The sequence below is a fragment of the Diadema setosum genome, chromosome 3 (assembly GCF_964275005.1).
Source record: "Diadema setosum chromosome 3, eeDiaSeto1, whole genome shotgun sequence".
Classification (NCBI taxonomy): Eukaryota; Metazoa; Echinodermata; class Echinoidea; order Diadematoida; family Diadematidae; genus Diadema; species Diadema setosum.
In genome coordinates this window covers 20,769,185-20,789,862 of record NC_092687.1, presented here as the reverse complement: position 1 = coordinate 20,789,862, position 20,678 = coordinate 20,769,185, and the positions used below count along the sequence as shown (strand labels likewise).

Here is a 20,678-nt window from a genome sequence, read left to right as displayed (position 1 = left end):
TATGAGTCAAGGATAGAAACAACCAACGTAAAAATGTTAATCAGTGCAATCAATGTTAAGTACAATGTACTGTTGAATATACAAAACGTGAACAACACTTTTATTAAAAATGTTTCGAGAATAAACTGTCAACAGTTATGGTTTATTGAGAAAATTAGTGATATCTCCTTATATTTGCGGCTATTTAGCCAAATTTTTATATGGTAGAATGTTGTAATACAACTGAACTTCATGCATCAAATGTGATAATTCGAACATTTTTTTTTCGTCACTGCTCCCAATGGTAAATAGTTGCTTTAACACTTTCTGTGCAAGGGACTTTGCACTGTGCACAACACTGTTAGGCATTCTGTGCCAATCAACATTTGCAGCACACAAAAGGTTAAAGTTTAAACATTTCTTCATGTCGTGACAATTAAGAATTCGCAGTGGACACTCACGTCAGCACTGGCAGATCTTTCCTTACAACTTTTTTTTTAGTTGATTCATTGTTATCATTATAGTGATCTTCGGCAAGCCTGTGTAGGTCCTAATTATCACAAACTTGCATTTGGCACTCTTGGACCAAACCTTAAACACAATGGGAATTGCATTCCTCGTGCATTGTGTGTGTGTGTGTGTGTGTGTGTGTGCACTCACTATTAAATGGCTTCAATTAGGGATTTGGTAGTGTTGCACAGGGCCGATGAAACCTATGAAATCTCGAAGTGGGAATTGGTAAGGCTTTTTATTTACTTTTTTTTTAATTTTTTGCTTGTTAGCTGATGAAATCCACAGGTGGCATCAGAAATTTAACTGCCCCTACACTTTTAAAAAGGCGGCGCCGGCCACGTTTCATTCCAGGCAACTGAGGATACATTTCACACTAGGCATATGCCCGCTTGTTCAGAGTATTTGAACCAAATGAAAAAGCGCCCTCTTGGGGCCCTGAGGGGATATGATGCATGTGGTTGTTCTGCATACTTGTATGACCTGTATGTAGGTGAATAGTTTTCTTACTATTCAAATACACCTGCAGATCATTTTGAATATTTTTACATGTATCCTCCAATGTTACGCATGCACATAAACTGTACACACTACATGAAGCTTGATTTTTATGCCTTCGCAACGAAGTGGCCGGAGGCATTATGTTTTCGGGTCGTCCGTCTGTCCCGTTTTGTTTTTGTCGATATCTCAAGAACCGTGTGGTGGTTTTACATCAAACTTGGTATGAGGGTATATCCTTGGGGGATAATACTTTGTGTGGATTTTAGGGTCACTGGGTCAAAGGTCAAAGGTCACAGGTTATTTTGTGAAAAAAAATTTGAAATTTCATGTTTTTCTCCATATCTCGCAAATGGTTCAAGGTATCTTCATGGAACTTAGTATATATGCTTGTACCGATGGGCAATGATTATCTAGGGAAGTTGGGGGTCATGGTTCAAAGGTCAGGGGGGTCAAAGGTCAAGGTCGACTCCTCAAAATATCAGTACTTTCCTTAAAATGCAATATGCCTGAAGGTTGTTTTTTTTTTTTTAAACTTGATGTATGGCATGTATTACCAAATATATATTTTTGGGGAAGTTTCTTGCTGAAAGATCAAAGGTCAAAAGGTCAAAGGTCAAGTGAAAGTGCTAAATTGCACTTTTTCCTCCATATCTCGAAAGTAACTCAAGGTATCATCATGAAACTTACATATTTATGCATGTTCAACCTAACAGTGATTCTCTTTGGAACTGTGAGGTCAAAGGTCAAAGGCCAGGTTTAGATAATGCTATTTTCCCATTTGATACTGAAATTATGCTTTTTCTCAATACCTTGAAAATTACTCAATGCATAAACTTATAAAAGGGTCAAAAGTCAAGTAAAAATTATCAGTTCCCCAAATACCTGCACTCTGACATTTTAATCATTCATCCAATTGAACCTAGTTCTAGGAAAGTGAACATTCAGCACATTTGTGTCAAACCTGTCATTTTAATATTTTGCCACTTGTGTGAAACTGTCATCACACATTGTCAAGACATTGTACTATAGACCTATTAGGAGAACCATGCATTATGGCGGAGGCATATCAGTAGCCGTAGCGATATATCTAGTTTACTTATGAAACTGAATTCAAGTATTATTATTTTTTTCTTAAAGGTACTGTTTACCATTGGGAGCAGTGATTTAACAAATGTTCGAGATATTACAATTGATGCATACAGTGTAGGTCAGTTGTATCACATAACATCCTACCACGTAAAAATTCTGCAATAAAGCCTAAACTATATGGAGATATCACAATTTTTCTCACTAAACGACAACTGTAGACAGTTTAGTCTTGAAACATTTTTAATATAACTGTTGTTCACATTTTGTATATCTAACAATTTAACAGTAATCATACTTATTCAAATTTTTACATTGGTTGTTTTTATCCCTAACTCACATTTTAGAAACCATTTTAAAGCATTAAAGCTGGTTTTTTGTTTCATCTGCAAATGGTAATTATGCCTTTAAGACTTTCAATTTCTTGTCAATTCATATGAAAAAAGAAAAGAAAAGAAATTTTTTTCAGAAACAAATAATGGAATATGCCCAGTTACCTTGAGTAAACTATCATATCCCCGGTAGAAGCATCTTTTGAGAATGTGTGTATGTGTGTGTAACTCTGTGATAAGAAACTGATTTTTGCATTATTAGAGTTTACACACAGCAGCCATACGACTCACACCTGTATTAACTACAGAGGTCACCGGTAACATGTGTATGCCATGTTATTCTTTCAACTTCTTCAAAACAGAATTATAAGGAACAGGTGAAAAGAATAACTCATTGACATCAACAGATTGTTTTTAGAACATGATTGCGATTTTATCTATACATGTACATTCCTCACGGCTCAGTTCTAGTTTGAACAGCCATACAAAACAATAATATTGGACTTCAATACAAAAGGAAACAGCAGAGGATGACTGTAATCACGAAGGAACATTAACCCGTTGAGGACGAGCCTTGAGTATACTTGGGCAAGTGTCTATGGGAAATGCGTGTTGTAGCAAAATCAAACCGTCCTCATCGGGTTAATCATGAATCATAAAATAGTGAAGACCTCGATGAAATCTATTAGCAGATGGGGATCTAAGCCTGGGAGGATATTTCTTGATATTCCTCTGGCTTACTTCCTATAATGAGTTAAAGGACAAGTTCACCTTCATAAACATAAGGATTGAGAGAATGTAGCAATATTAGTAGAACACATCATTGAAAGTTTGAGGGAAATTGGACAATCCGTTCAAAAGTTATAAATTTTTGAAGTTTTTGTGCAGTAACTGCTGGATGAGAAGACTACTGCAGAGTATGATGTCACATGCGTACAACAATATAGGAAAATATAAAGAGAATTTTACAAAATTTCATCTTTTGATAAAAGTACACATTCCCTTGACTCGTTACCGACATATGTTATGGGTAATATCATTCCCCCTGCCTTTAGAAAGAGGCAAGTCAAGTGCTCTTTTATTATGTGAAAAAAGTGAAAATATGTTGAATTTTCTTTACATTTTCTTTATACTGTTGTACGCATACGACATCACAAGCTGTAGTAGTCTCCTCATCCAGTGGTTCAAACACAGAGATTTTAAAAATTCATAACTTTTGCATCGATTGTCCAATTTTCCTCAAACTTTCACTGATGTGTTCAACTGATATTGCTGCATTTTCTTAATCCTTATGTTTATGAAGGTGAACTTGTCCTTTAAATCTGTCTTGCTCACAGTGAATGGTTTTTGCTATGTAAGACAAAACTCACGGAAAGTGAAAACAAAATTTGAGCTGGAAGAGGACACAATTTAGACATGAAGATCATGTTAGAAGTCGCATGAATTACAGTATAGGACTGGCTTATTGTCATTCATAAATATGAATACCTGAAAGCGATAAGGAAAAAGGAAATGCCACGTAATGTGGCGAAGAGTGTAATAGCAAAGATCCTTTCTGAACAGTATGTCTCCTGTCCCCCATATCAGTCCTGCGTAACATTTACAGAAAATATGTACATATTTACAGGTTTAATTTCATACAAGAGAGAGTACTTTTCTCTTTCAAATAATAATAATAATAATAATAATAAAGAGGCCAGATTTAACAATGCAATTTTATACGTAGGTCCCAACTCCATACATTTCTTCATTTTTATTCCCTTATATAGTGAGAAACCTGGTAAGATCATAGTAATTGTGATAGCTTTCAGGTCCCTTTTATGGTGGTTTCCCTGTGGCTGGCTACAAACACAACACTACTTTGAGATAGGTTCTACTCAAAGAGCTTATATAATGAGTAGGTACTAGAGTGGGAACTATTCATACACCCTCTACAACTGCTTTGTGATTGCTCAGGGAGATGCAAGGCGGTAGGCTGACCCCTCATGCTAACATGCTAGCATACGAGTGATTAAGGAGCAGCCAAATCAAGGAGTGCATTCTCTCGTAAAATTTCAAAAGTTCAAATATGCACTTTAAAAATGTGACTTGAGAGGAAAGTCTGTTTATTACTAAGTGTACATGTCAGTGTACATGTAAATATACATGTACACTGCCATGAAATCACAGATGCCTTTGTATAGTTCGCCCTCTAGTGGTAGTGAGAAAAGTGTCTGGTTCTACCAGACAGAAGTTCAGGATTAAGGAGAGGACCTGACCTTTAACACACAAGCACTTCCTCTGCACAAAGACCATGGCAAGTCACTTCTGATGCCATTACATTTACCTGAAGTAGACACCTAACATGAACAAGATAGTGCAATGATAATGCAATATTTGCATCCTCTCTGCAGTTAAATTATGGGATAATGTTTTCAAAATTTGCTACTTTCCTCTTTTCAGCCACAAGTCTGACGTTACAACTCTGGGCAGGCTGAAAATGACGGCATAAAATACAGGCTACTCCCATGAAGGACCAAGAGTTTTCTTTAATTACATCAAAATTTTGTTATAGCTGAATAAACAACATGCATGGAAATATACAGATGATTGTGGGATCATAATTTTACTTTGTGGTATCTGAACTTTTGTTATAACCTTGTTTGTTATAACGGGAGTGCTCTGTATGTTGCCTCACACATGTGACTTATCACATTACTTGCAAGAATTGAAAGAAAACAGCAAAATAATATGAGATGATTAGAAAATAAGAAATATTTCTTTCATTCAAAAATCTGGCATCTCAAAGACCTACAATGTACCTGGTCGGCAAAATCTGCCAATGTTTTGAAACCTGACACCTTTATGAAGAATGTTGCTATGGTATTTTGAATGGATCCAGAACATTTGATGCTTCATTTCCTGGACACATGACTGCATCTAAACTTCAAGGCAGATTCTCTCCATATTTTGATTACCTGGTAAGCCAGCTCTCTTTCCTCCGACGTGGAAAGTTTTCGGAAATAAAGTACAGCAAATTATACAACACTTGAGAGTCTAAAACATCCCCCCCCCCAAAAAAAAAAAAAAAACACCACTAAACAAAACAACAACAACAACAAACTAACACCCAAATCAGGAAATCAAAATATTGTATCTTTTCATTTCATGTCATAACATTAATCTTTGGCAACCTTATTTGGCTGTGTAGTGACAGACCATAATGGCAGCAGCTGAGAAGTCTCTGCTATCAAATCCTTGTGGTGAGGTGTGTGCTTGTCCAGGGGGGCATTTCATAAAACTTGTTATCAGTGACAACTGCCACATTTCTATGACAAATTTGCTCTCAGTCAATCAGATGCAAGGATTTCAGTAGCTTGTCACATCTATGACAACTTGTCACTGATGACAAGTTTTATGAAACAGGCCCCAGGTTTCTCCCGGATAGTTCCGTGTCTTGCATATAGGCAATTTCTTGATTACAAATTGAGAGTTTGGGATCCAACACTGCGTTGTTCCTATCTCATGCATGTTGGTTGTAGATAGGTCCATCCTGGTTTAAAAAGGCGATAAGTGCCTTCATGGACATTTTTTGTCCACCACTGTCTTGCCTTGTTCCTCATACTCCTGTTTGGATATCCACATTTGCTGGAATGTGCCCTGTATTTGAAAATAAGGCATATTTCATTTTGACCATGATTTTTGATGCAGTGCAAATCATGAATAAGGGACTAAATTGATAAGTGACTAAAAGTGAATGAATGAATGGGTGACTGATTGACAAATGCATTAATGAATTTATGAATGAACTGATTATATGATTACAATATTCATATATTATAATCTATATATTAATCAGTTCATATATGATGAAGACAAAAAATCAGGAAGTAGCCTCAAATGGCTGAGGCAGTCTTTACTGTTGGGTCTTAAGACACAGGGCTAAAAGGAAGTGAGGCAAATCAGTCACAGAGATGATTTGTTCCATCCCATTTTCCTTTTTATTACTACCATTATCATTTGCTTCATGATGTGGTCAAGAACATATTTGCAGGATATCTTTTTGTAATAATTTATGACCATCATCAAAGTGACTGACTTTTAATACCAGCACAAAAAAATAAAGTGCCTAAGTCCTTTATTACACACTATTCATTAAGATAAAACAAATGGAGTAAAAGATCACCGGATGAATTTGGAAGCAAAACTGATTGTGATGTATTGCTAACTCTTTGCCCTAGTCAAATGTGCAGGGAAAAGTACAGAAAATACCCCCAGGTTGACTCCAGTCTAAGGTTGCCAATTATATCTCTATACATATATTAATTATATGATCTCTGAAGGTTTGCATAGTGTTGACTATAACACAGCAAGAGGTATAGCATGATTGCAGTTCTTTCAGTATTTCCTTATGGTGTCTTGTAAACCTCACCCTATGTAACCTTTATTAATATGTGTGTCAAAATACTTTTGTCCCATATATTCATTCCTGCGCTGTTACAGCAAAACAATTACATCAGTTTAAGTACATGCTAATCAAATACTTGTAGTCCCATGCATTTATTCTTGTGCTGTTACACCGGCACTCACCAATGATGCCAGTATTGAGCCACCTATCCATGAACTGAACCGCCGCTCTGTGGAGCTGAATCTCTTTTCTGATGAGTTGCTGCTGGAGTAGATCAGTTTCAGCTTCATATTCTGGCAAACCAAAGACAAGGGACAAAATTTAAGTGAGGTAGCTTTGAAACACATCAAACTACTGAAAAAACTGATAATAACCTGTTCAAGGATAAGTAGAGAAGCTACAATGAATCTACATGTTTATAACTGCACAAGAGAAACATAAAATGTGGCTACTATGGCCAGGTTGCCATTGTAAACAAGTTCATCTTGTTTGTCACTTATGATAGATATTTTAGCTGTCCAATACAGGATTACATGCACACCATGATACCACACAATGCATGTATACATGCATTTGCACACACTAGTAGCCCTGCTCCTTGAAAACAATCACTGGTTTGCTTTGTTGAAGGTGAATTTCCTAGAATTTGTTTAGCACAATGGCCAGAGAAAGTTGGGTTGCTCTGCTGCTGAGTGATAATTGTGTATAGTTTTCAGGTAGTAGAAACCAAATATATGTTCCCTGGTCGAATTACACAGGTGGTTAATATTCACAAGTGATTAAACTACAAGCATTCTTTGTGGGGTATTTCTATGCGGTCGCCACTGGCAGGTGATCATTATACGCAGGTTATAACCTGAGCAGGTTTGACTCTCTTTACCAAGACTCATTCCCTCTGCAGGTTTCTTTGATGTTATTTATAAATTTTACTTTCAGTCATCGAACTGCTTCCTAGACTGGTAATATACTTACCGGTGGAATCTTGCCCTGCAGATCTTTGTGTAACCTGTCCGTGAAGCCCCTGAGTAGACTGTTGCCCCCGGTTACAATGACATTGCTGTACAGCGCCTGCCACAGATAGAAGACACCATGATATGTGAAGGATGACTTAACATAGTATGTCAACAGATGACATGGGTCTGCTGTATATTTTTTTCATATTTTTTTTAAATAATCCAATTCCTTTTCTATTCCCTGTCAAAATATTACAGAGAAACATTGACACAAAGCAAGAATTATTGCACAAATATAGCATGAGATGATTAATTACTGAACCTGCAGCTCTCCCTTCCAGTGGTAACGTACATGACAAACATTGTATAAATGGTTTGATATCTGACAATAACTGATAAACACATGTGATATGTAACACATATGAAAATGCTGCACTGATTTTTCTGTATAACTCATGTTCACAGAGAATACCTTCAACATGAAGTGACTCCAAATGACATTGTACAAATGAGTCAATAAGTTCCTCTTCTTCCTTTTTTTTTTTTTTTTTGTAAGTCCATATTTTCATATGGGTTATTTTCATACATCAAATCATAGCTACATATCTGTAGGACAGTTTGTAAAAATGTCACAGAGCTTCTGTGCACTAACAAGCACACCCATGACAGGGCTGCACACTAACCCATTTTTCCTACTGGTCCTGTATTTTTTTTCCCCCCTATTGGCCCCGACAATGTTATTTTTGTTATTTTACCTGTCCTGTCTGACCAGTAAATTTAGCAATTCCTGAAAAGTTACTGGCCCAACAGTGATTTTTACTGGTCTGGGACCGCTGGACCAATGCCAGTGTTCAGCGTTGCCAAAGAGCTAGACTCACCCCTCTGATGTCCACATCACACAGGCCCACACTGGTGGTCACCACATGGCTCATACTCAACATGCTGTTCCCATCCGCTCCCTGTCACAAGAGATTACACAGAAGACACAATGATGAGAAGAATGTGACAGCACTGACTGGCTTTTAGTATCTCATTTAGAATGTCTCCAAGCCCTTTGCATTACATCACTTAGATCAAGGGATTGAAAAATTCACTACTAAATGATAGAGACTTCTGTAGACAAGTCTGACTTGATTTCATAAATAGATTCAAAGTGGAAACTGCTTGTTTAAAATCTTGCTAAAGAATACTGTAAAAGTGGATAAAAAAAAAAAATCATTTTCGCACGACTAATTTTTGCGCTCAGCCGGGTGAGAAGAATTTTGTGTGTTTTTAGTTTCGCGGAATCGAGACATCAACTACTGGAACATATGGCAAGCAAAAATATTTGCGAAAAAAATATTTGCGTATATTTTCAAGGTAGTTTCTGGTTGCGCGAAATGCGGGAAAATATCAACACCGCAAAAATTTCCTATTTTACAGTAATACAACTACCATTCCCCCAATCAGTGTCTCTCAGCTGTGCAATATAGCTTCTTTTTTTTTTGGGGGGGGGGGGAGGTGGGGGAGGGGGAAAGGTGAACAAACAGACTTCTCAGGAATGCAAATGAAAACCTGTGTAGAAAACATCACCGCTGTAAAGAAAATACATACATAACACAACTGTACAGGTACATCAGGCACAAGAAGTATTGTAGGTAGTATATTTTTCCTGGTTTGTCTGTTTTCAAAGAATGAAGAAATTCAATGACTGCTTCACATCTGTCATTGCTGGATGACCAAGTAAATGCCACCATCAGATCAATCATTGGCAGCCTTTTGGCCTGATTGCAACATGAGACTGCTATAAAAAATACATCAATCTTGGCTGTACTAGAGGGGCCTTGCTGAAGACAGGACAAAAGTCTACAGTGTTTAAAAATGATGTCACTACACACTTATTATCATCATGGATTGTGTTCCAAAGTTTAATGTGAAATAAAACGGAACATGATTGTGTAGCGCTACCTTCACCAATGATGTATCGAAGAGTGTTTCTGGAATCCGGTACCTCTCCACTCCAAACTCTCTATGGTAACCGTTGGGGAATTCGTAGATCTCTGTTGGCATTTGTTCGGCAGCTCTGAGAAAGGTTGTACAGAAAATGTTACAATATTAGACACTTGACTTCCACTCTGGTATGTGCAAATGTGTTAACTAGCTAGCCAGGCTATTGTGACACTATTAATCATAGTTGCATCCACCACATTCTACAGACAATCCAACACATAAAATCTGTTTAAAAAAACAAAAATAAAATCGCAGTAGGTACAGTTGCTTTACAAACTTCACCATATTATTTCAGATTTTTGTTTAATCAAATTGCAAAGAAAAACTGTTCAGTTAGAAACATCACAAGTCTTTGTTAATACATTGATTTGCATGTGCAATTTGTGATGCTGTGAAGCAATTCTGGCCATAAAGTAAAATGTCCTAGGTGGCTAGCTTCATGTCTTGAGTGTGACTTAAGGGATGATTCCACACACAGAGTGTTATGTTATTGAGTCAATATCTGACTGAGGTTCAAATTCATGGAGACTCCATGAGTACTCACTCTTCCTCGTAGGGCGTGTCTGACACCTGTAGAGTGGCAGCCTGGAAATCTTGGATGAGCTGTTTGGCCATGTAGTTCTGCCACGACCTCGTCACGTTGGGCAGCTCTTTCTTCTTGAAGTTGGGTGGCGCATTCTCTTTCACAGTTTCCTGTTGAATATCATAAATGCCACATGACACAAAAATAATTCACAGCCCTACACCTTTTTTTTTCTTCTATGACATGCTATGTTAGTATGTTAAAGTCAAAGTCAATGGCCTGAACTTACAAAGGTAGTTTAAATCAAAGCCATGTTTTAAAATCTAGTCCACGGACTAAAAACACACAAAAAAAGGCATACCTTCCAGGTTTGTATCTCTGCGTACGTGACATGTCTTTTGCAATTATGCAGTCAAGATTTGCATGATCCATAGAATAGAATTTGTATTACCTTTGTAAATTCAAGCTAATATCATGAGAAAGCTGTGCATGGAATACATTGCCTGTGTTGTAGCAATCTATACGCAACACGACAATGGCTGGCTTGTATAGTAGGGATATATTTTGAACAGGATTATAACTTCTTCTTATTACTGCAGTCCACCGAAAAATACACTACTTTAAGTACCTTCTGTCATAGGTCACTTCATTTATGAACAATCCTAGCCCTGCCTGATCTAGCTCAAACTGGTAAGCCTTCTATGTTTCACTGCCACACATGTTCTCATTTACATCTTGCTATAAATATTCATATCATTCTTTGTACACTTGCCTTTATGAATATTCAATTTATGCAAATTCTGTTGACTAAACATCTAGGGCTAAAATCAGAAAATGCAGAGCAGTTATGATCCTGGCATTCATTTTGTGCAGACCTTCTTTTTAACCCATTGAGGATGGGCTGATTTTGCTACAATACGCATTTCCCATACACACGTGCTCGAGTATATGCAAGACTCGTCCTCAACAGGTTAATCTACATGCCTGTGTAGTGGAGTTTAGGTTGCCCTACTGTATGGTTTCAGCACACACAGCATCTGATGGAATGTCAGCTAAGAAAGCAGAAGCAAGGAAGGCACAGGCAGCATATCTTACCTTTGAGGCAATCATGTAGGATGGCACGATTTCAATCTTTTCATCGTCAAAGAACTCCTTGCATTGCATTGTAATGAAATCACCACCGAGGGGGCTCTTCACGATAGCTGTCAGGATGGCAAAATCAAAGAGCACAGGAGAGAAAGAGAGAGAGAAACACAGCAAAAGAATAAGCAAATTAATGAAACATAAAAAAATTATCATATTGTTCATCTATGATGCATGATCAATTTATTGAATTGCTACATTCTTTGAGAAATCAATCTTTCCTCAATGACTAGTCATTGCTATGTAGCAATGTCCAGCGCTAGTATCTTTAACTCATCCAGTTACTCATTGTACTACTCTTCAGGAAACTGACAAAGCGTTTAGGCAATTGAAAACAAGACTGAATACTTTTTTCCTCTACCATACTTGTTAACCTTAAAAAGGTGTGGCGGGAGGGGGTGCTTTGAGGGGAGTGGCCACAGGCGCCTTTGGTGTTCATATTCTGTGATAACTTTGAAAAACATTAGTTGACCACTTACCAGACTGGTTTACATAGCCTTCATAGACAGGCACTGCTGTTGTGTGAGTTGCTCCACTGTCTATAACTAAACCTGTTGCTCTTCCATTTGCAAATCTTAATAAAAGGACTAGTCAAGGAGTCTAAGTGCCCAATTAAAAAAAAAAAAAACAAACAAACAAAACTGATCAGAAAAAAATTGCATGCCATTAACAGCATAAAATCATGAATTTAGACTAAAAGTAGCATCCTACTCAGTAACTTTATACTGAGAGTGCAATGATTGTTAGTACTTACCACAAAGTATGCAATACTCTTAAGAAGATAAATACCCCAATTCTAACTGCTTAAAAGTGTGTAACTCTTTTACGAGATTTGAAGCACATGTTCACTAATGTTGCACAAAAACTTAATAATCAAATGCTAAAGGGTTCTACCTCAAGACTCAACTGCATAAATTTGCTCAGGAATACATATTTACAGAGAAATATTTTTCAAGTTTGAGAGCAATGCTCTTTTTTTTTCAGGTTTTCTGGTTTGAGTTGCAAAATGTAAAGAATATATACACACAAACTTTCTAGGTTTACTATACGTCAAATTTAACTACTGTATACGCCATTTATTTCGCGAGTCTAAATTTTCGCGAATCGGAACTTCCCGACAATTTTGCGAGTGGTTAAATTCGCGATTGTGTTGTCCTGTACCGAATGGAGAAATATATAAGCGCACATTACATTCATAGCTTGATCAGAGTCAATATTTTTGCCTGTCTTTAATTTCGCGAATAGCACCTGACTCGCGAAATTCAATTTGTGGTGGTTCCAAGAATACAGTAAAAGTTTTAGGTGTCTTGCTGCTGTTGTAAGAACAAACATACAATAATTGTAATACACCAATCATAATCCTAATGATGGTGATGATGATGATGACGATTATGACAATACTACCACGATAAAAAATATGTCAATAATAATGATAATGATAATTATGTACAAAATCTCCAAGTCTGGCAAAGGATACGCAGACAATACAGCACTTTTACATAGAAAGAATGCTGGAATGCTGTAATGTTCAAACATCAGTTCTGTCAGTTTTTCCCTTTTCTGTCTCGTGTTCCACTGAAGCAAAAAGGAAAGGAGAGCAAAGTCGAACTCAATGTCATTGTGTAATACTGTAAAAGTGGATATTTTCGCGCGACTAATTTTTCGCGCTAGGCCAGGTCAGAAGACTTTCGCGTGTTTTTAATTCCGCGGAATCAAGACATCACGCACAGGAACGTATGGCAAGCAAAAATATTCGCGTGTTTTTATTTTCGCGCTAGTTTCTGGTTGCGCGAAATGCGCGAAAATTTCAACACCGCGAAAATTTCCACTTTTACAGTGCATGGATATAGGCTCGTTTGCTCTATTGTTAAAGGTCCAGTTTACCTTTGGGAGCAGTGATTTCAAAAATGTTCAAGATATCACATTTGATGCATATGTGTAGGTCTGTTGTATCATAAAACATCCTACCATATGAAATATTGGCAATAAAACCTAAAATATAAGGAGATATCAGGGTTTTTCTCAGTAAACCGTAACTGTATACGGTTTAATCTGGAAACATTTTTATTATAACTATTGTTCACATTTTGTGTATTTAACAACACTTCACATCAGTTATACGGATTCAAATTTTGACAGTGGTTGTTTCTATCCCTAACTCACATTTTAGAACTATTTTAAAGCACTAATGCTTTCACCTGCAAATGGTAAATTATGCCTTTAATGAATACACGTATAATTGTGCAGTAAAAGCAACTGAGAAAATGTAAGAACTGCCTACAGGAACAGAGACAAGATAATGCACACACACTATGATACACCCCACACACACTATGATACACCTCACACACACTATGATACACCCCACACACACTATGATACACCCCACACACACTATGATACACTCCACACACACTATGATACACCCCAAACACACTATGATACACCCCAAACACACTATGATACACCCCACACACACTATGATACACCCCACACACACTATGATACACCCCAAACACACTATGATACACCCCACACACACTATGATACACCCCACACACACTATGATACACCCCACACACACTATGATACACCCCACACACACTATGATACACCCCAAACACACTATGATACACCCCACACACACTATGATACACCCCACACACACTATGATACACTCCACACACACTATGATACACCCCACACACACTATGACACACCTGATGATCACAAAATTAAAGCCTCTGTTTCATCGTACTGAATAGATACAATCTACAATTTTTTCTAATCTTAGAAAACTGGATTTGAACTATCATGTCATATTCTGCTGCTAACAATAAGCTTCTTCTAGCATCCTTCCAGTTTTCTGATTGATATAAATTTTATTCACACAAAGTCATTGTTGCCCAGTTATTACAAAACTGCAACAAGCTGATGTTAAAGTACAGGATATACCAATAACTTACTTTCATCAATGTCAAGTTAGGAAACCTTGTGAGGATTTATGTACATGTCATCAATTGGGGATTTGTGGGATGAAAAACAATTATCACCTACAAGTGTATGCTGCCAATTTCAGTACTAATGGTGACTGGGACTACTACAAAATACCATCTAGGATTCTGATCTTTTGCTTAAAGGGACTGTAGTTCTGGCTGAGGTGGGGATTAATGTTTTAAACATTCCTAAGTGAGATAATGAGAAACCTCTTATGAAATATGAAAAAGAATGTAATTTAAAGAAGGATTCAATGTTTATTTGATGAAAATTGGTTTTCAAGTGGCCGAGATATCCCAAAAAGTGATAATAATAAAAGGCGACAGGCCACGCCTTTTATTAGGATCTCTGTTTCACCTTGTTTTTGGATATCTCAACCATTTTAAAACCGATTTTCATCAAATAAACTTTTGACACCCCTTAGAATCGCATGCTCTTTGACATCTCATAGAATGGTTTCTGAATATCTCGCAAAACGTTAAAAGCTAAATCCTCACCTCAACCAGAACTGTACACACCCTTTAACAAGCTCTAATACTGTAATTCTGATGGCCCTTGCCTTGAGGTAAATTTTCATTTCCAAAACAGACATCCACAGAATGGCTTCTGCCTTTTACAAATTGCAATGAAAACACATTTGCTATTCTCATCAGCACATCAAAATCTTGGTGCCATTCATAATTTCCAAAAATTAAGCTTCCCACTACACTGCTCACTATGACCCACTATATTTCATCCTTCATGGGACCATTCTTGAAAAATGCCACAGCGTTTGCACTTTAGAGCATTGTCCTTGGCTTAGAATGGGTAAACTTACTGCGGGTTCAGCCATGAGGACAGGGTGCAGGGTGGAGTCAGACTTGATGTATTTCTTGTAGGCGTGGTCCAGTATTCCCTGAAACATGTCCCAGTCTTCAACTGTGACACAAATATGGAAACAAAGTTCATCGGATGGATAATATACTTGAGAGCAGGTGCAGAGGAGACATGTTTGAAAGTGAACTGATATTGGAAGACCATATTGACATACATTTTGTGACTTATGAAAGTTTGTACACACCAATCATGAGCAACATTTGTTCCTACAAGGGATGTATGATCAAATCGACAAACTCGCAAACTTCAAACACGGTGTGCCATTAATATGCATGCCTGTCACTGTGTGCTTGTCATTGGATTTGTTTTGGTGTATGCAATGTGTAACATGCAACTATGTTCTTAAAATGTGTGTAATCCATGGACTAGTTTTTAACTTTTTCTGTGTATGCGAATTCCTGCCAAAATTCCTTTTATTCCAGGGAGTACTAGTCTTTAAAAACTTCATCAGATCCCAATAGAGGGAGGCACTTGTCTGTAGATAGGCAATGCTGCACACTAGCACTGGTCTGACGGTCCAGGACCAGCAAAAATAACTGTCGGACCAGTAACGTTTTCAGGAATGGAGCAGTAAGATAATGGAAAAACGAGCACCTACTGGTCCGACAGACAGGTTGGACCAGTGTGCTGCCCCGAGATAGGACTTACTCATGCCATCCTTGAGGGGAGTACCCAATTCCATTCCCTCCCTCACAAAGGTGAGGTAGGGTGTGTCGATTACGTAACGCTTCTTTGCTGTGCCGTCTCGAATGACTGGCTGTGACTGGCCGTCTACATCCATGGACTCCTCATCCTTACACTCGACCATGCCAACTGTGGTTGGAAATTCAGCCTGGGAAGAAATAGATAAAGGACTTATCTGTGAGAGGTCATTGCACTCCTAGGAATGATGTACCGGTATTCACAGTGAATTAAAGAGAATTATAGAAGAGGATTAAGTTGAAGAGATATTACAGGAAGATAGCTATTATCAGTAGGATATCAGGTCATCAAAAGAGGCATTTACTGGGAATCCTCGATATTGAGTGAAGGTAAAGTGACTGATATTTCTCACATGATTCTCTTAATTTGCTCCAAATGTGAAGGGTCACAAATCTTTAGTATAAATTCTATTCATAACTTGATTATGTCTGTGAAAAAAAAATGCATCAAGAAAATAGCTGCTATTGGTGTCCTATGATTCAATGATACCAAAAGTCCACCTTCATGACTGAGCCCATTACTGTACACCTAAAATGTAGGATGTCTATTGAAATGGACAACCACGTACAATGTGCATTGTAACCATTCACAGGTTGTAATACAAAACAGAAACATATTTATAAACAATAACTTGGATTCTAAGACCATAACCAAGTAGGATGATATTTTGCAGAGCATTCACTGTCAGGGCTATTTCCCACAGGAATAATCACCACTTCAGACTGGATTCTACATTCATGCATGTAGCAAGGGAAGTGGATTTATTTGCATCAACCTGGTGAATCCAAAGTTAAAGGGATCGTATAGTTTTGGTTGAGACCTAATTTCAGGTTTTAACATTTTTTGGATAGATAATGAGAAACCTCTTATGAAATATGTAAGAGTATGTAATTCCATGAGGAATTCAAGCTTATTTGATGAAAACTGGTTTTGAAATGGCTGAGATATTCAAAACAGAGCGATTCAAACAAAGTGTGGGACACACATTTTATTATGATTGTTTTTTTTTTACTTTGTTTTTGGATGTTTCAGTCATTTCAAACCCAATTTTCATGAAATAAACTTTGAATTCCTCTAAAAATGGTATGCTCTGTAAGTGTGTTTTCTTGGTATCTTGCAAAAACTTAAAAGCCCAATTCCCATCTCCACCAATACTGTACCATCCCTTAAATGCTTTTTTACAGATATGTTTTTTCAACTCCCAAACACCTTCTCTTTCAGCAATCACTTTCTCTTAGGTCACACTGCATGCAGCAAATGCTAAAATATCAAACACTGCCATATTCAATTTTGCAAGTGTGAACAGTCCATGTGAGCATCATACAGTCTTCCTACCTTTGGGGAGTCTTCGCCTGCATAGCCTCCTCTGACGGAGAAGGATCCGATGTCATACACCAAGGCACCCACCTCATCTACCATAGAAAACAAAGTAGTGGTACACTGTAAGTGCGTGATACTAACAGTACTTAGCACAGTAGTGTAATCCTGACCCTAAACAATGCCAAGAATAAGGCATGTTACACTTTAATGTACCAGCATCATGTATAGACTTGACTGAGCACACCGCATGTAAATTACAATGTACAGTACATCTACACCCAATAAGAAACATCACATGGCTCAGAAGGCAAAACACAAAGTTCTGAACTTTACACCGTAATGTAACACCTAAATTTTGACATTCAGACTTTTTGGAGCATAGAGGTGGAAAAAGTGCAATCCTTGTGTTGTTAATAAAGAAGAAAAGAAAATTGTCTGAAAAGTCTGACAGTGACATGGCACGGTTCCCTTTACAAACAGCCAGCAAGAAATCAGAAATGAGTAAAATTTTAACTGATCATGAGAGTCATGATAGAATCTCAGTGAACGTACCAGTCTGTGTGGACTAATAGTCCTTATCACAGAACACCTACAACTTACTGTAGTACACTGGCATCAGGGGTGAATTACAACAGTATAGAAACGTGCGCAATGTCAATACAGATACAAGACCCCTGAAAAATGAGCGCGCGCCATACCTTGTTGGCGTAAGGTTGCATCGGGGACATTGCGGCACCCATTCATGCCCGAATTTGGCGACTCTGCACTTGCATTCAGCCCATGTACATTTATTCACAGCACCGGCACGTACAAAGATTTTGTGTTTTTGAGGATACCATCACAATTTGAGCTAGGGATAAGCTAAAAATCTTGCAACAGAACGGCGTAATTCTATTTTTAGCGCTTTTTCGGCGACTCTGATTCTTTACACGGGACCTAATTGAAATTTGCGTGCACTTTGGAAAAGTTGCGGTGATTCTGCATTTTTGAGGGCAAAATTTGGAATTTTAGATGGATTTTAGGAAGTGACTCAGGCACTTTCCTGTGGTGAACGAGTGTGCCAGTAAATGTGAAACGATGTGATGTGCGTGTGTCGAGACAGCAGAATTTGCTGGCTTGTGATTAACCCCAGGGCGCGCCTTGTACAGTTATACTGTGGGATTACCGTGAGTTAAAAGAGCACTATCTCTGTAAGTGTAAGTTTGGAAAAGCAACACAAATTTTCGCGCAACTAAAAGTTTCAGAATTTACCAGCAAAAGGCTTACTTTTATATAATGTACGTACATTTCTTTATTCATATGTTACGTTCACTTGTTAATTTCAACATTTATCCCATGTAGGGCCACTCTTGAAAAGACGTCTTTCTACTGGTACAAGATCATCTCCATATAGATACACTCGTACGTAACTCTCGTTCATTCTTTGGCTTTCGATGCAACCTTTGCGTGGCACTTTAAGCATTGGCGATATGAATAATGCATGAGAGTTGCGATGATTTTAGCCTTTGATTTGAACCAGGCCCTTTCACTGCGCGCTGAGTGTGTAGAGGCGAGCGAAAGGGTTCGAGTGAAACGCGCCCACACCAGCAGCACAGCAAGTGATTGGGCGCTACATCAGAGATGATGTCGCGCAGCAAGAGTGCCTGGTCAAAAAGGCTACAGTGCTACCGACTCGCGCAAGCGCAGAGGTTTCAAATCCCGTCTTTGTTGGAGCAGTTGTCAATCTCGGAGATCGGCCCTGCTGACCGAATCATTAAAGTCATCGATTTAATGTTAGACAGAAATGGACCAGACCTAGACTCAGTATAGATCTATTATAACGGACTTTACATTATAAACTGTACGTTCCGCGTATCCTCTTGTCAATAATTGGAATACATCGGTAAGTATTCAAATTGACACATTTTTTAGTAGACAAGGTTGAATTTAACCCATTGAGGACGATTTAATTTTGCTACAACACGAATAGACACCTGCCCGAGTATACTCGGGACTCGTCCTCAACGGGTTAACCCGTAATTTAACCACAATACTACGCCTTTTCAGATCCAAAATCCTACACTGCGCAGGTAGCGTTGGGGCTGGTCGCAAGTGTCCAGATTTTGGAGGCCGGCTGAAAATTGGGGTTTTTATCTAACGACCAACGTTAATTTAGAATCTACTCTAACCGGTTAGATTACTGATCGTGCTGATTAACAGAGTTCTATGCCGTTGTGTGCATGAAATTAAGCACATTGCAAATCATTCTTACCGCCCAACAGTCATGACGGTAGGCCTACCACCATTTTGTTGCTAACTGAGCTGAATCTTACTTCATTTTCGAAATTCTGATTTGAATACGAATCTCGATTCATTTTTGGATTAACGTTAGCGGGTAGGATTAACTCCATCGCATCTCCACAATTAACAAACTTCAGTTCAGGAATGACGAATTTGCCAAAATGTTTAGCTCTGAACAAGAAAAATATCAAAATAGAACACTAACACTAACTATCATTGACAATAACACTGACTGGTTAGTGGATGGAAGGTCGAAGGCCAGTTGTCAACTCATGTGCAGTATCGGAGTCGCAGCACAGCGCCGGTCAGCGGCATCGTACTGTACGTGTAGTTGCCATTGGTGGAGCTGGCTAGCTGGATAAGAGGAGCCGCTTTTGTGACCGTTTATACCGCCAGTAAAATCGTTCATAGGTCATGTAGCAAAGTCCCCCTTTGTCCATCCACGAATCAGCAAGCTTACTTAGATTTTCCAGTTGTAGATAGAAACATTTTATTGAAATGACGTAATATATACTCACCACCGCCATAAACACCTCCGCTCATTTTTATTTCGGGAATTATATTCTTGGGGGATGAAGGCTGGTTCACAAACTCTTCGACGACCCGGCGTTTTTCGCGTTCTCCAAGCCAGAAGTGTACTCCGCGTGAAAAATCGCTAGTGTGTATGTAGTCGACCATATCGTCGATCGATCGACACTTACCTTTGATCGATTGCGGACAGATTACTATTAAAAAAAAAAAAAAAAAAATGAATAAGAATAAAAAAAAATAATAGTACTTGTTTACACAGAATACAGTAGTAGTTTTCGTGACTTTTGTTAAAATCTATCTTCAGTAGACCTATAAAGTATCTAGTACTACTACATGTGTTCTTTGAGTTCCACCTCGAGGGATTTTCATTTAGATGCAGCCGGGTTCCATAAAGTATCATTTACACAAGTTTGAGCTTATAATGGTATGTTGAATATTTTTGTCATAAAGAAGAAGAGACTTATAAACAAACACGCATATTTGAATAATGCATTCTACAAATGCATACTTAGTATTACGTGAATTTGGTTCAAGAACTTATGGATAATTGGTGTCGTACTTTATTTGAT

The 20,678-nt window shown here is 37.9% G+C and overlaps 1 protein-coding gene across 1 annotated transcript; it reads right to left on the bottom strand.

The window, feature by feature from the left end:
* Positions 1-5,462: 5,462 nt before the first annotated feature.
* Positions 5,463-20,227, bottom strand: LOC140226548 (actin-like protein 6B). The gene is made up of 13 exons (XM_072306999.1): positions 20,097-20,227; positions 17,314-17,390; positions 15,925-16,108; positions 15,218-15,318; positions 12,881-12,978; positions 11,883-11,977; positions 11,356-11,462; positions 10,282-10,430; positions 9,696-9,810; positions 8,627-8,707; positions 7,768-7,863; positions 6,978-7,088; positions 5,463-6,047 (listed from the first exon to the last, which is right to left on the bottom strand). Exons 1-13 carry the CDS (start codon positions 20,119-20,121, stop codon positions 5,967-5,969), a joined length of 1,320 nt encoding a protein of 439 aa, XP_072163100.1. The 5' UTR covers positions 20,122-20,227; the 3' UTR covers positions 5,463-5,966.
* Positions 20,228-20,678: the final 451 nt, after the last annotated feature.